The sequence below is a fragment of the Zeus faber genome (assembly GCF_960531495.2).
Source record: "Zeus faber genome assembly, chromosome: 13".
In the NCBI taxonomy this organism is placed as follows: Eukaryota; Metazoa; Chordata; class Actinopteri; order Zeiformes; family Zeidae; genus Zeus; species Zeus faber.
The window spans coordinates 16824054-16838690 of record NC_137198.1 but is presented as its reverse complement, the minus strand read 5'-3'; the positions used below and the strand labels follow the sequence as shown (position 1 = coordinate 16838690).

General features: G+C 46.8%; 2 protein-coding genes across 2 annotated transcripts; both read left to right on the top strand.

Moving 5' to 3' along the window:
* Positions 1-431: 431 nt before the first annotated feature.
* Positions 432-3952, top strand: actc1b (actin alpha cardiac muscle 1b). Its single transcript, XM_080011877.1, has 9 exons — positions 432-467; positions 1575-1725; positions 1837-1965; positions 2077-2187; positions 2286-2370; positions 2729-2890; positions 3007-3198; positions 3307-3488; positions 3707-3952. The coding sequence occupies exons 2-9, from the start codon at positions 1597-1599 to the stop codon at positions 3848-3850; spliced, it is 1134 nt and encodes a 377-aa protein (XP_079868003.1). The 5' UTR covers positions 432-467; positions 1575-1596; the 3' UTR covers positions 3851-3952.
* Positions 3953-6118: 2166 nt separating this feature from the next.
* arhgap11a (Rho GTPase activating protein 11A) lies at positions 6119-13869 on the top strand. The gene is made up of 12 exons (XM_080012260.1): positions 6119-6409; positions 7469-7536; positions 7676-7772; positions 7871-8127; positions 8995-9158; positions 9264-9404; positions 9501-9575; positions 9869-10042; positions 10147-10267; positions 10398-10506; positions 11497-11611; positions 11726-13869. The coding sequence occupies exons 1-12, from the start codon at positions 6281-6283 to the stop codon at positions 13198-13200; spliced, it is 2925 nt and encodes a 974-aa protein (XP_079868386.1). The 5' UTR covers positions 6119-6280; the 3' UTR covers positions 13201-13869.
* Positions 13870-14637: the final 768 nt, after the last annotated feature.

Below are 14637 nucleotides of genomic sequence, written 5' to 3'. Positions count from 1 at the left end.
TTGAGATACATTACCCATTAATTTCATTATGATTTCAGGTGAGAAATTAATATTTCTCCTAAACCTAGAAATGGGGAATAGAGAATATGAATACAACAAGGGTATGCCTTGGGACAAACTCTGAATAAAAAGTTTGTGAGAGCCTCCACTACCTCCCATCTCCTCTCCTCCAGTCCTCAAATGTCACCATACAAGCATCTAACCTTTTCTGCCCCCCTGCCAAAGTGAATCAGATTATTAAAATAGAAGAAGGGAGCATCTTGCTGTGTTCTTCCCAGTTTAAATTATTTTGATAATGTTTCTTTCATCGCTCAAAGATTTTTTTTTTTCTTTTTTTTTTTCTCTGGCAGCTCTTTTTGGATTAAGCCCCACCCCTGGTCCCCAGACCCAGGATGAGTCTTATTTAAGGGCTCCTCTCACCCTCGGCCTTTGTCCCAGTGGAAGCATCCGTCTACCAGAGCAACTTGGTGAGTACTCTGCACAGCTTGAATTTTGATATGTTTCTTCATAGCAAAGGCATTATACCACATATATACATTTATCTTAGAATGCTTTTTACGGATTCTTTATGTGGAGAGTAGGAATGTTTTGTGTTTTAAATTGTATAACATTTATTTCTTTGTGATGGTAAATTTAGAGAAATTAATGAATGAGTTCTATCTGGTTTTAAGGAGTGTTGTTAAAACAGTGATGCTCTAGGTTGAGGGAATTATTCGTATTTCAAGGGCACTGCAGTTATAATGAAAGGAATTATAATACATTTTAATTAATAAATGATGAGGATTTTCTTCACTCAAAACATTCATGCAGAAATCTATGAGTGAGCAACCACATCTTAAGAAGGGTATTGACATTTATTTCACAAAAAACAACACTGACTGTCAGTAGTAACAAGTACTTGTTACCATTTGTTACCATTTAGGCCCGACCCAAGTATGGGTCTAATAAGTAAAACTATTTTGCACCGGAGACCGCCAGACAGATAGTGAAACAAAAGTATTCCAATGTGCCGACAGCTGGGCACTGGTGCGGCTCTGAGACAAGCTACGTCCGACCTGAAATAGCTGCAGATAGACTCTGCGGGGTTCCACGGGCCACTTGTTTCACCCTGTTAGGTACAGAGCTTAAAATAGAGCACAGGTCTCTCTCTTATGCCCCTTTTTGGTGCTACCTCAGCAGCTCTGTGGTGTCCCGAGACAATCACGGCTGTTGAGATACGGTATCAGTAGTCGTTCAACAAGGTTGGGACCAAAATAACGCCCAGAGGCATGTCTAATTAGTGCTCTAAAGATAGAGCCCATTCAAGTGGATTGCATTCGCAGTCCGGGGTGCTAATACTTTAAGTCAGTACTTTGTATGTTTGATCTGGTGGTTCCTAAACAACCTGTTGTTGCTTTCCTGAGTATAGCCCAAGCCCGGTCGGTCCATCATGACATTGACCATGGGGCTGAGGTCTTTGTGGTTGTTCAGTCATTACAGGCCTTCACACAATGACTCCACTAAGTGCTTGGGTTAAGACAGTTGTTCCTCGCCCTCAACCCTCCCTCTCTCCGCGCTCTGGTCCCTATCTCCAGACCACCCCAGCAAAGCCCGACCATGTGTGACGACGAGGAGACCACCGCCCTTGTGTGCGACAATGGCTCTGGCTTGGTCAAGGCTGGATTTGCCGGAGACGACGCTCCTCGTGCTGTCTTCCCTTCCATCGTTGGAAGGCCCCGTCACCAGGTACGCACCGGTTGAAAAAGGACAAACGGCGTCAAACGCATGTGTTACGAGATTTCCCGTCTCCAAAATATGGCTTAAGTTTAACCTCTCCTTTCTTCTGCTCTTTCTCAGGGTGTGATGGTGGGTATGGGTCAGAAGGACAGTTACGTAGGTGATGAAGCCCAGAGCAAGAGGGGTATCCTGACCCTGAAGTACCCCATCGAGCATGGTATCATCACCAACTGGGACGATATGGAGAAGGTGTGCACTGATAGAGAGTCTCTTTTGCGACATTATTGGCAGGGGAGAGTTCCACATTCCACTTGATTTGATCCAGTTGTAAAAGACATCTGCTCTCTGCGCCGTTGTCAGATCTGGCACCACACCTTCTACAACGAGCTGCGTGTGGCCCCCGAGGAGCACCCCACCCTGCTCACGGAGGCTCCCCTGAACCCCAAAGCCAACAGGGAGAAGATGACCCAGGTATTTTAAAGTGACGTAAACTCAGACTTCCTTGTTATGATAGATGCAACCAACTGAGACCAGGTTTTTTTCATCACTCTTTCTTGTCTTTCTCTCAGATCATGTTTGAGACCTTCAACGTTCCCGCCATGTACGTTGCCATCCAAGCCGTGCTGTCCCTGTACGCCTCCGGCCGTACCACCGGTCAGTACGCTACGACCGTGCAATCCCTCTTTGTTACACTTGTATATTTTCATTTAATTCACCTAGATCCCTGTTTAATTGTTTAATCTTACCTAAATCACAGAGAAATCCTTTTAAATATAGTTTCAGAGCAAGTATTTAATGTAGAAATTCTGGAAGCATGTTTCGTCTAGATGACTGACTGGTGTTACTCCCTCCCTGGGAGGGTTAATGGGAAGTGCACGCTTCTAAAGCTGTCAGAGGAGTTTCGTTTATGACGTGACACATTGGAAGAGAGATTACATGCATTTGGCAGCCAATGCTCACCCCTCCAGGCATGCACGCCTGGCTAACTCTGGCCCTGATGTATCCGCTAAAGGTATTGTGCTGGACTCTGGTGATGGTGTGACCCACAATGTGCCCATCTATGAGGGTTACGCTCTTCCCCACGCCATCATGCGTCTGGATCTGGCCGGCCGTGACCTGACCGACTACCTGATGAAGATCCTCACTGAGCGCGGCTACTCCTTTGTCACGACTGGTGCGTTCAAGAGGGCTCGGGTCTATCGGGCCACACCTCATTCAAGAACGTGTTTTCTCTATTAAGGATCGAAAGTTGCCTCGGTGTTCATTCTCAGTTCTCGATCCCCCTTCCAGCCGAGCGTGAGATTGTGCGTGACATCAAGGAGAAGCTGTGCTACGTGGCTCTCGACTTTGAGAATGAAATGGCCACCGCCGCCTCTTCCTCCTCCCTGGAGAAGAGCTACGAGTTGCCCGACGGTCAGGTCATCACCATCGGTAATGAGCGTTTCCGTTGCCCAGAGACTCTCTTCCAGCCTTCCTTCATTGGTGAGTCGTGTGAATGAATTTGCCCCGGATTGGCTGCCTCAAGTCCAGTCTCATCTTGGAGTCAAGACGTATTTGAGACGTAACATTCTTCTGTGTTCATCACACCAGGTATGGAGTCCGCTGGTATCCATGAGACCGCGTACAACAGCATCATGAAGTGCGACATTGACATCCGTAAGGACCTGTACGCCAACAATGTGCTGTCCGGTGGTACCACCATGTACCCCGGTATTGCTGACCGCATGCAGAAGGAGATCACAGCCCTGGCCCCAAGCACCATGAAAATTAAGGTAAGGGAAAGAAAGAATATATTTCATAGCTTTCCATGAGTGACACCCAATGCCCAGTGTAAGTGTACATAGGGTGTACAAATGTCGTGAGTTGTGAGACACAAAACATACAAAAAACATTGAGATATCGACTCTGACCAAACATTTTTAACCCTGAGTAAAGCATGATAGCCTAATAAAAAGCAATTCTTTCTTTTGTTTGTTTTTTACCTCTTTAGATCATTGCTCCACCTGAGAGGAAGTACTCCGTCTGGATCGGCGGCTCCATCCTGGCTTCCCTGTCCACCTTCCAGCAGATGTGGATCAGCAAGCAGGAGTACGATGAGGCCGGCCCCTCCATTGTCCACAGGAAGTGCTTCTAAACACCCAACCTCCATTCGTGCAACCGTGTCCACGTCATTGTCTACTGTATATATATATATATGTACGTTCTGTTGTAATAAAGAGAGAAACTTGTCACAGTATTCCCCAGGATGTTTGTGGTTGTTCAATGGATACCAAAATCGCATCAAATTAAAAATTCATAAAATACAGAGGGAGTGCCAAGGTGGAAGAAAATTGGAAAAATATGCCTATTTTTCAGTTGGGGGTTATAAAGACCATCTCATGGCTTAATGGTCATAGAAGCCAACTTGTTCAACCCTTTATCATTACCTATTACAGCATCCTACTATTAACTCAATTGAATGCTATTGAAATGACATAAATGAAGGATTTGTACTTTGCTCATTTTCACCACTGTAAACTGGAAAGTATATTAACCCCTACTGCACACTTTTCATTACATCACAGCGTTTAAGCAAATGCTTTTCTCCAAAGTGACATTCTGTCATTAGCCAAACCAAGTGCACATCAAAGTCACCAGCAAGGACAACTAACATTAGTAGAGTCAGAAGATTTTCTTAATATAGGTCTCTGAGGTTCCCAAAACATGTTTTTGTATTTTTTTTGCAGGAATGCATTCTCGCCATTCTAACATGCCTCTAAACTATCCTGTTCCAATATGGTCTGTTTCAGTGGGTGGAGCCACCCTCCTGAGGCCCCTAGTCCTATGAGCGAGTGGGGTTTGAGAACGAGTTCCAGGTGCTGTGAGCCAACGGGGTTTGAGATTAAGTTTGGGATCCTGTTTTATTTACTCCGTAACTTTTACTTATTTCACCTTATGAGTCAACTAAAATCTGTTTATGAAACTTTTGATGCGAGAAATAAGCAGTCCAATGTGGAATCTTCATTCCCTGACTTTGCACGGTCCGTGCAGCGGATCAACATTACCGACAATACACAATCATTTTTTTTATACTTGCATTTCCATGGTCTGCAGTTTTGTAACGGACAGTTGGTATTACTTCCCTTTTCTTTTGAAATATTTGGGCTGGTCTCTGCAGCCAATAACAGAGCAGTTCCCCTGCTTAGGTCTTTGCTTAACCCTTAGCCACCTGACCCGCTAGTGGTGGCTGTAAGGGTTAGGGTGGAGTTACTCAGATGGGGGGGTGGTTATAATTCTAAGGAGACCCAACTTGACGTAGACTTGGGAGACAAATCTGAACTGCTGGTTGGATGTTTTCTGATCCAGGCAGAAAAACTGAAAAAAAAAAAGAAAAAAAATGGACTGCTTTCTGCCTTATTTCACACAAGCACTGAAAAAGTGAATTGTTCATAATAGGCCCCCTTTAAAGGGTCGAAGGGGACTCCGTTCCTTCGGAGGCGGAGAGGTCAAGCAGGTAAGGTCCTGAGATGGGTCTCACTACAGTGTGTCAGGGTGCCAGACATTCTCAACGCATTGTAGGCCTGTCACAACTGAAAAGTGCAATTTGAAGTGACTTTCGAGTAATTGCTGTGAACATTTGAAATACAGTGTCTCAGCATATGTTTCATCAGAATCAGAATCAGAAATACTTTAATAATCCCAGGGGGGAAATTACTTGTTTGTTTTGTATATGTTATGTTTAGTATATATATGTTTTAGTTCTTCTTGTGAGCTAGATGAGATGCGTCACGTTTCGAAAAAGTGAAAAGGAAAATACTATAATTATACGGACTAAAAGTACGTCTTTTTTTTTTTTTTTTTTTAGCTGTTTACAATGTATGGCCTGTGATTATAGATGTTATTATGTAGGCAAGCGTTTGAAAAGGTCCGATATTCTAGCACTATTTGACTTTCTTTTTGAAAAATGATGCATCAGCATTTAATTTGAAATGTTTGTATATATATTTGTGTGTGTGTGTGTGTCATAAATTATAGGTAACTGATATCATCATATTATAGTTATTATAACATACATAATGATATACTGTATAATTAAGTTAACCGTGTGCGTTGCATAACACTGCTGTACGCAAAATGCCCCATTAAATGCCCCATTCTGAAAGGGTGCGCTTGTTTAAATATCTCACAGGCGGCTTCTCGCGGCACCACGTCCACCGTCCACCGCGGCACCGAAACCGAACGCCCCGCCCCGGCCAGGCGACGGTCGTACGGCAAAACAAACGCAACGCAGCGCGGACGTTCGAACCCGCTCCGACCAATCAGAGCGCGGAGCGTGGGCAGCGCTGCCGTTTGAAATGCTGATCTGCGGAAGTGGCCGCGGAGCAGCAACGGACCCAAGCAGCGTTCGGGGCGAAGAATCGAAGACCGGCGCGTTTGGGGGAAAATGTAAAGAAGAGAACGTGTGAGCGACCCGGGCCTCCGGAGCAGGAGAAGCGCCGTTTGGTTTGGCGCCGACGGTAGGGGGTTGAATGAACGCGGGCGTAGTTAGTTGCGTTTGAAGGGAGGGACCGGCAGCGGAGCGAAAATGAAGGTGGTGGAGAGAAACGTGACGCGGCTTGTGGCCGCGCAGCACCTCCGATCGGCCTACGGGTTAAAGACAAAGAACTGGAACAAAAACAAGGCTGCGGGACCCAAGCTACCAGCCACCGGCTCGGTGAGTCCCACTCCGACCGAAAACACGCGGACGTCGAGTGCAAACCTTTTCATCCAAAGTGTTTTTTTTAGTTTTTTTAAGGTTTGCATTTGACGATTCCCGATTTCGCCACGAGTCAATCGACTTCTCTTATTGCCCCCCCTTCTTTAGCCTTATTGCGTGTTGCCCAACAATCTTCAAGTCGATCTATGGCTCTCTTGTTGTTGGAGTTGTTTCTAATTTGCATATAGTTGAAAGCACCCCCCCCCCCCCCACACACACACTTCAGAAATGCATCTGTTGACATCCTGTTTCCAAACTCCGACTGCGCCATCATTATCAGGGCTGTCACCATCACGACTAACGATTTCAGTCGACGACTAATTGGCAGAAGAAATAACTCGCCCCTTTGTCGGACTTCAATTTTATGCCGCTATATCAGAGTGTAAATGACCCATAATAACCTGTGACACTTTGTTTCTACAGTATATTAGGGATTATTTAGGTCCAGTTTTGGCACTAACTTTACATAACGTTATGTTCTATTTTTTCCTCCCACTCTTTATTACGCCCATGAGTCATTTTATTCTATAGTATTCTATTTACTTACTGCATTACGTTTTAGGAATCAGTTAGTCAGGTAGAAATTGGGTAGCTATTGTGTTCAGTCTAGAACATATTGTGCATAATCACCGGGTGCGTTGCATTGACATTTCACTGCATATATGTATGAACGTGTGTATGTGATGAATAAACCTCTTGGATCTTGGAAACCGCCAGATAGTTTGTTTTTCCTCATTGGAGTCACGAGGTTCAGATGTACCAGCGAGATCTTCTGACTGAGCTTCCTCTATTTGAGGTCTAATGCTATTAATTAAGCACACAGCGAGGTTTGGCATCCACCGAGATCCATTGAGGGAGTTAAGTCTGTACCTGCCTCAGTCTGGTACTCCGTCACTCAGCCTGGAGCGGTCACATGTTTGACCAGGAATGCCTGTGAAATAACCCAAATGCTCGACTACTAACCACCGCAGCTGGTAGTGGAAAAAATGCATCGCGCTGATTTGATCTCTTTTCCAGGCCAAAGTGTTTGGGGTGCCGCTCGAGAACCTCCCGTATTATAATATGGAACATGGCAGGGTACCAAGGCAAGTCGTGGAAATTGTTAACGTAAATCCAATATAAGAAAATACATTTGGTACTTTTTTGTTTTGCTTCTCTTTTGTTCCCCCCCCCCCCCCCCCCCCCCCCCCCCCCGATGCTCATATAGTTTCTTTGCATTTTCAGATTTCTGGTCGATGCGTGCATGAAACTGATGGCCCACGTCGACACAGAGGGCCTCTTCAGAAAATCCGGCTCCATTGTCCGTCTGAAGGCTCTCAGGGTGAGTGATGGCTCTCGATGACCTTGCATTCAGTCGACGCCCTTGGGGGGGGGGGGCAGATGTCTGACACGGCGGAGCATGGTTTTTGTTCCGCACAGGCCAAACTGGACGCCGGTGAGGAGTGCCTGTCCAGCGCGCTGCCGGGCGACGTGGCCGGCCTGGTGAAGCAGTTCTTCAGGGAGCTTCCGGAGCCCGTCCTCCCGGCCGAGCTGAGCGAGGTCTTCCTCAAAGCGCAGCAGCTCCCCAGCGAGGAGGAGCGCAGTGCCGCCACCCTGCTGCTGTCCTGCGTGCTGCCCGACAGGATCCTCAGCGTCCTGCAACACTTTTTCGACTTCCTTCACAATGTCTCCCGGAGGTAATTTAATCTGGAGCTCTTTTTTATTTTATTTTTTATTTTTTTTCTTCTTAATCGATTATATACAACTTCCTAAATAGGGGGAATGGAGTATGGAGCTGGATCCCATGATCTGATTTGATCTCAATACAAAGAGTCACAATACGATTCTATATCGTTATAGTGACATTTTAAACATAATGAGAGTCGTTTTAAACATTAAATGTTTAAATTACACCTTATTTTTTTAGATAGCCAGCTCTGCTCTCGATAGGCGGCCGCCTAAGGCCCCATCCCCATGTCGGGCATGGGGAGGGAGCGATTGTAGTGCACCTATTTCCCTCTCTGGCTATACCAACGATGCATGCTGGCGATGGGCGCGCCTGCGATCGCCTCGCCAAAACAACGTTTTTATTTTAGATGTAGGTTATTTAAATGTTATGTCTGCTTATGGAACGAAACAATTATGTAATGGGGACACTTTCTCCGTGGCACTCTCCATGCATTATGCGCAAAAAAAAAAAAAAAAAAAGTAATCTGAACGAGTGAGTCGTGCCCCGTTCCTCTGTCCCCACACTGGTTTTAGTTGTTTTATTTGGAGGAACGGGGCTCGGCTCTCCGTGTTGCTCTCCGTCACTGGGGCGCATGAAGCGCCTTCACACATATAAAAAATATATTTATGGTTCGCCATTGAAATGGTATCCCTGTGCATTTTGTAAGCTTCTATCTGTTTTATCCTGTTATTGTAATGCACACTGACGGTATTAAAAAAAGACTGCTCACCTTGAAGAACCTCAGTCGACTGACGGGTCCCCGGCAGCCCTGGTAGTTTGGTTATTTGTTAATAAATACACCCTCAGAGCTTCTGTTTCTTCCTCCTTGCTCCAGGAGTGCAGAGAACAAGATGGACAGCAGTAACCTCTCTGTCATCCTGGCGCCCAACCTCCTCCACTCCGGAGAAGCCGCCGAAAAGATGAATTCCGGCACAGAGAAGCGTCTCAAGCTGCAGGCAGCCGTGGTCCGTTGCTTCATAGAAAACGCTAAGAGCTTCGGTATGACCCCCCCCCCCCCGGTCGCAGTCTCTTCAAATGAATTGAAATGAAGATTTGAAATGCCACCTGCTGTCTTTAAGTCGAGGAACTGTCTGTGTTGCTTAGGCGTGTTGCCGCAGTTCCTCGTGGAGAAGGTTCCCGCCATGATGGGCTGCGACGGCAGCGGCCTGTCCACTCCGCAGGACGGCCTGGACGAGCCGGACATCAACTCCACCACGACGAGGAGACGCAGGCGCAGCTTGGGTGGTACGCAAGGCTCCTTTGTCTCGGCCCGAGGAAAAACTTGCATCACGCCTCAGTCAGTCGACACCGTATGAGCTTCTGGTTTCTCTCGCATTTCAGATGTGGTTAATGGGGCTCTGGGTAAGCTAAAAACTAGTCGAACCCCCACAGGCACCCCCCAGTCAGACAGTGTGGGTAGGTAACAGAGCGGAACGTCAGCGGTCGCTTTCAAATACTTTTGCCGATTTGGCCGAATGTGCTTTTGCGCTGAGATGAATTCACTGCCGCCCCTTGATTTTGAATGATGTGGAATCACGTCTGAAATGAGCTGCCCGGACTCCACCCGCATGTCAGTCCCTTGCTTCAATCGTCTTCCGTTCGCCCTTCATCCAAATCTGTTTCCTTTTGTGCAGTGTTTTTTCCTGTTTAGCCCGTATGATCCTCCAGGCGTCTCATACACCTTTTTGTTCTCTTGTGATTCCCGCCAGTATTTTCCTCCGCCACTCCCGTCATCGCCACGCCGAGCTCGAAGCGCAAACTCCCTCTGGAGTCGGGTCAGAGCTTCGGCTTCTCCAACAAGAAGCGCCGGTCTATCAAAAAGAACCTGGGTCTAGATTTGCTCCCTAATTCTCTGTTCAGCGGAACCTCCACCCCCGGATCAGGTTGGTCCAAACGGGAATCGCGCGTCGTTTTGATTATTTCCCGGGGCTCGTCCTCCAAACCCCCGGCGCTTGGCATTGAATCCTACTCTCCCCCCTACCTGCAGCGTACAGCGCCACCGAAGTCCTGGAGTCTTCCCAAAACGTCCCCTCGGCGGGGAGGTCTGGTCGTCAATCGGCCGCCAGAAGAAAGAGCCGGCGTCTCAGCGGCAGACACACGGTCAGCAGGTACGCGCTTCACCCATGCCTTCAAAGAGCTCTCCACCTTTTTTCATTTATTTATTTATTAAAAAAAAAAAAAAAGGTTTTTAATGTGTGTAGCTGAAAAGTAATCGCTGGAATTCGCCCGTTCTTCCAGGGTGGAATCTGGACGAGCGGGTTGCTTCTCTCCCAAAGGCGGCAAGAAAGAAGCGCCGCGCAAGTCCCTGCGGATGCGCTTTAGCCTGGGAAAGAGCAGCAAAGAGTCTGTAAGTGCGGTCGCCTCATAGACTTCACATTCCAATCCCCTGCTCTCCCAGATCAATGATCCATTTAAATGTTTTATTTTTTTTTTTTAACTACTGCCCCAATGTGCCCTTTTTTATATCCGGTTCAGTTATATTAATCAAATATATTCGCTTAACTATGCATGTGTGGTGGAATTGTAGGGTACGGTGTTGCACAGAAGCACTTTTATAAAGCTGTTTTCTAACGGGATAGGGTACTGGTTTTTTTATATAACTAAGATTAATTTTATAACATGCATGGATGAGCTGTTGTTATTTGTAATTGTACAAAATAACCTCAAATATCTCAAATGTTCTGAATGGTCATGTCAAATGTTTACAGTGTGTAAAAGATTATGTATGAAAATATATATATATATATATATATATATATATATATATATATATATATATATATATTAATAGTAGAAACGTAACCTAATGTGCCTGAATACACATGTAACCTGTAGGGATGGACTGTTGACTGCCAGGCTTAAATACAGTGCTTCCAAAAACCGGGAGCCATTTAATGACAGATATTAAAGAGAAGCAACTTGGGTTTTCCGCACATTGACGTATCATCTCCCATTATGTCAATCATCAGCCGTTTAAGTTCATAATCCGTACCATTAGTGACTCAATTGTTTCAGTCTATCCTAGGTAACTTAATTTGCTTGCTGGGGAAGCAGGTTTCTGATGACTCAATAATGCAATAAATGTACATTTTTGACTCAATAAAATGTTGTTGACCAATGAGTCTTCCGAGTCTTCCTCCGAAGAACTAACAAATGACTAAATGAACCATTAACCTCGCACTTTGACATCCGTCAAGACCGTTTTAACTAAATAATCCTTCACATAATCCCACGTAATTTTAGTGTTATCCAATGAGTGCTCTTTTAGCTGTCTCGACTCGGACGGAGAGTAGATTCCTTCTTCATCTTTCATTTCTCATTCCATGCTTGGACAAAGGGATCAGAAACCATCGGCTGGCGGCTCGCCACGCAGGAGAGCACCGTCAGTTTTTGCGCCACCAAAGACGCAGAGTTCACCCCGGCTGCTCGGCGCGATAGGCCGGAGTCCAAGAGTAAGTACGCGTCTAAGAGATCAATCAATTTTAGAAGCGCTGGTTCATTATGAGTGGGATGTCCAACCCCTCTCGCGTATTGATTACCTCTGCCATTCTCCTCATTCTCTGTAGGCTCCAAGCACATCAGTAAGTCTGAGGACAACCTGCTCACCCCTCAGTGCAACCCGAGCGCCTACCGAACCTCCTGGAACGGCGAGACCCCCCGAGGATCCATGGTCTTCGGCGGGGGGTCGTTCACGGACACCCCCGTGAGCCTGTGCTTTAAGAGCGCCTATCACTCTGAGCCAGCCATCGTGGTGTCCAAGCCGCCCGCGGGGGCCGGCCTCCCCAAGAAGCTGTGCTGCGCCTCCAGTGCCGAGAGCCTGGAAAGCGAAGGCTCCCCTGTCCAGGCCCGGGCCCGTCCCCCGGTGCCGGAGATCAACGTCTTAGAAGAACCTTGCCAGTATGTTCAGAACCACAGCCCGTCCCCGGCGGAGGTCCCGGTGAGGCCGTGTGTAAAAACCTCAATGCCGTTGTCGGAGACCCCTACGCTCAAAGTTATGTCTGATGCCGTCGACGAACTGAGGCTTCCCACCCCAAAAAGGCATCTGGCCGATGAGCAGAACATCACCTTCAGCCAGATGGAAATGGTTCCCATGTCTCCTCTGCACATCGATAGCACGCTGTTTGAGACGGGCCCGTGTTACGGCTCGGCGGTGAAGAGAAACGACGGTTCGCCTGGCGCCGCTGCCAGCAGCCCCAACAACTCTCAGGTCGGAGCCGCTGAGACGGAGGTGGAGCAGGTGAACTGCAGCAGACTGATTGACGCCCTGGACATCCAGAGTCCCGCTCACTTCAAGCTGGGCGTCTCGGTCGGCTCCCAGTCCACTCCGTGCAGGTCGGGCCGCCGCGTCAGCGACGAGCCCGATGCACCTTTCGCGCTCGACCAGAGGCCCGGTACGGTACTTGAGAACATGCTGTTCTCCCTGCATGGCGGTACGGAAGGCCAAGCCCGACAGCCCGTCTTAGAGTTATCCCCCCAAATGCAGAAGCTCAGAGTCGCAGACCGAATTCAACACTTCAACAAGCTCACGCTGTACTCCCCCAAATCCAGCAAGGCCTCCAAACGGGTCATGTCGCCCCTCAAGTTCCAGCGCACGCCCGTGCAGCAGTCTATCCGTAGAATCAACTCCCTGCTGGGGGACAGCAGGAGACCCCCCAGGGACCGGGGCCACCCCGTCGACTCGTGCGGCCCCGGAGGGAAGGCGGTCAGCCTGGACAGCGTCTTCGTCGCTGGACCCCAGCTTCGTCCTTTCCAGGGCGAAGACCCGCCGGAGCCGGGCAAAGTTCGCGCCGCGAAGAAACCGCCTCCGGTCCCGCCCAGAAAGCCGAGCACCTTGTCTCGCAAGCCCAAGGCGTGCGCTCTGGGTGACGTGACCAACAAAATTCAACCCAAGATTAAGGCAGACTGCGCTGATCCCCCGGGGGGTCAGAAGTCTGTCCTGCAGCAGGTAGCGGACCGCCCTGTGAACCATTACAAAGGCTCCCCCAGACACCCCCTGAGCCAGGCACGGCTGCTGTCCGCCACCAAGCCCATAGACTTATAGTTCCCGCTCCTTCCTGCTGCCTTCCACTGTCTTCACTTTGCAGGTCTCTGTCTGGGAAAAACAGGCCTTTGATCAATTCATGGTTTCCAGGGGTTTAATTTATTTCTTTGAACTTTGATGCTTTTTTTTTTTTTTTTGTCTCCCCCTCTCCTCCCCTTCTTTTCTCCTTTTTTGTTACGCCTGAGTTTATTGGGAGATGTTCCTAGCGGTTGCCTTAAAAAAAAAAAAAAAAAAGGAAGGAAATTCACTATAGTTGCAAGTGAAGAATAGCGGTATGGATGCATATTAGCCTTTCATGTTTTTATTTTTATTTTATCAAATTGAACCTAGAGTGTAGTTGCATGCAATGTAATGTCTGATGGGTATGGATGGGAGTTTTTTTTAGACATTGCTTTCAATGGTTTTAATTTATACCCATTTTTTTTTTTTTTTTTTCTTATCAACTTCAAGTTGAACAATTGTCTAAAACAGAAAAACTGGAAGGTGGAAAAGAAACTAAAGCTATATATCTTGTATTTGTAGTCGTTTAGTATCCAGAAGAAAATAATCAAGCTATTTTGCCACGCAGTATTTATTTTGGACATCCTGTTGTATTGCGGAGCCTTTCTGCAACCCTGAAATTTCACATCAAGTTAAACGTTTGCAATGTTTCCAACAAAATAAAGTCAAACATGGTCTTAAATCAAATGGCACTTTATTGTAGTACTTGTTTCGTCTCTCCACACGGGGGCGTCGTAGAAGCAGTTTTAAAAAAAACAGCTGCGTATTCTGACCATACCGCTCATGTTAATGAGGTTTATAATCTGAACAGTTCATATATCAGAAATTACAATAAAGCCAACTCTTGATATAAAGGCGGAATCGCCGGTTAAAAGTACTTTATAGCTGAGGATATTTTTTTCAACCATTGGTTGAAGATACTAAATTAATGGAAGGAATCCATTAATTTGATTGTGGCGTGGTGCCTGTTACCTACAATAAATGTTATTGATTTAAACTACTGGTATCAACGTTTTACATTTGAATGGCCTTGCTGTGTAAACAGGCCCGCTTATATTCAGTTAAACCTAGAGCCCTTTTACAGATACCCTAAAGCCTCTGCGTTTGGTGGAGAGAAGGCTCTTCGGTGACAGGGTCAGAGGTCAAATGCATCTATGGAGATTTATTCCGCACACCTTATCCTGCCGGCACCTCTAGATGTGTAAGTACTAGTTCGGTTGGTTTCAAACACGTTGTCCTACCGCAATCTGCCACCGCTGGCAAATTTTCATGCTGGAAGTGTCTTACGGGTCAATCTGTTATTATTTTAAAATGTAATTTAGATTTACTCCATAGCAGGATGGAGGCCATGTGTTGAGCAGATGGGTGGAGTGGTGAGTCTGTTAGGTACAAGTGCTGCTGGTCACCAAAATACACTTTCCCGAAAACCCAGATAAT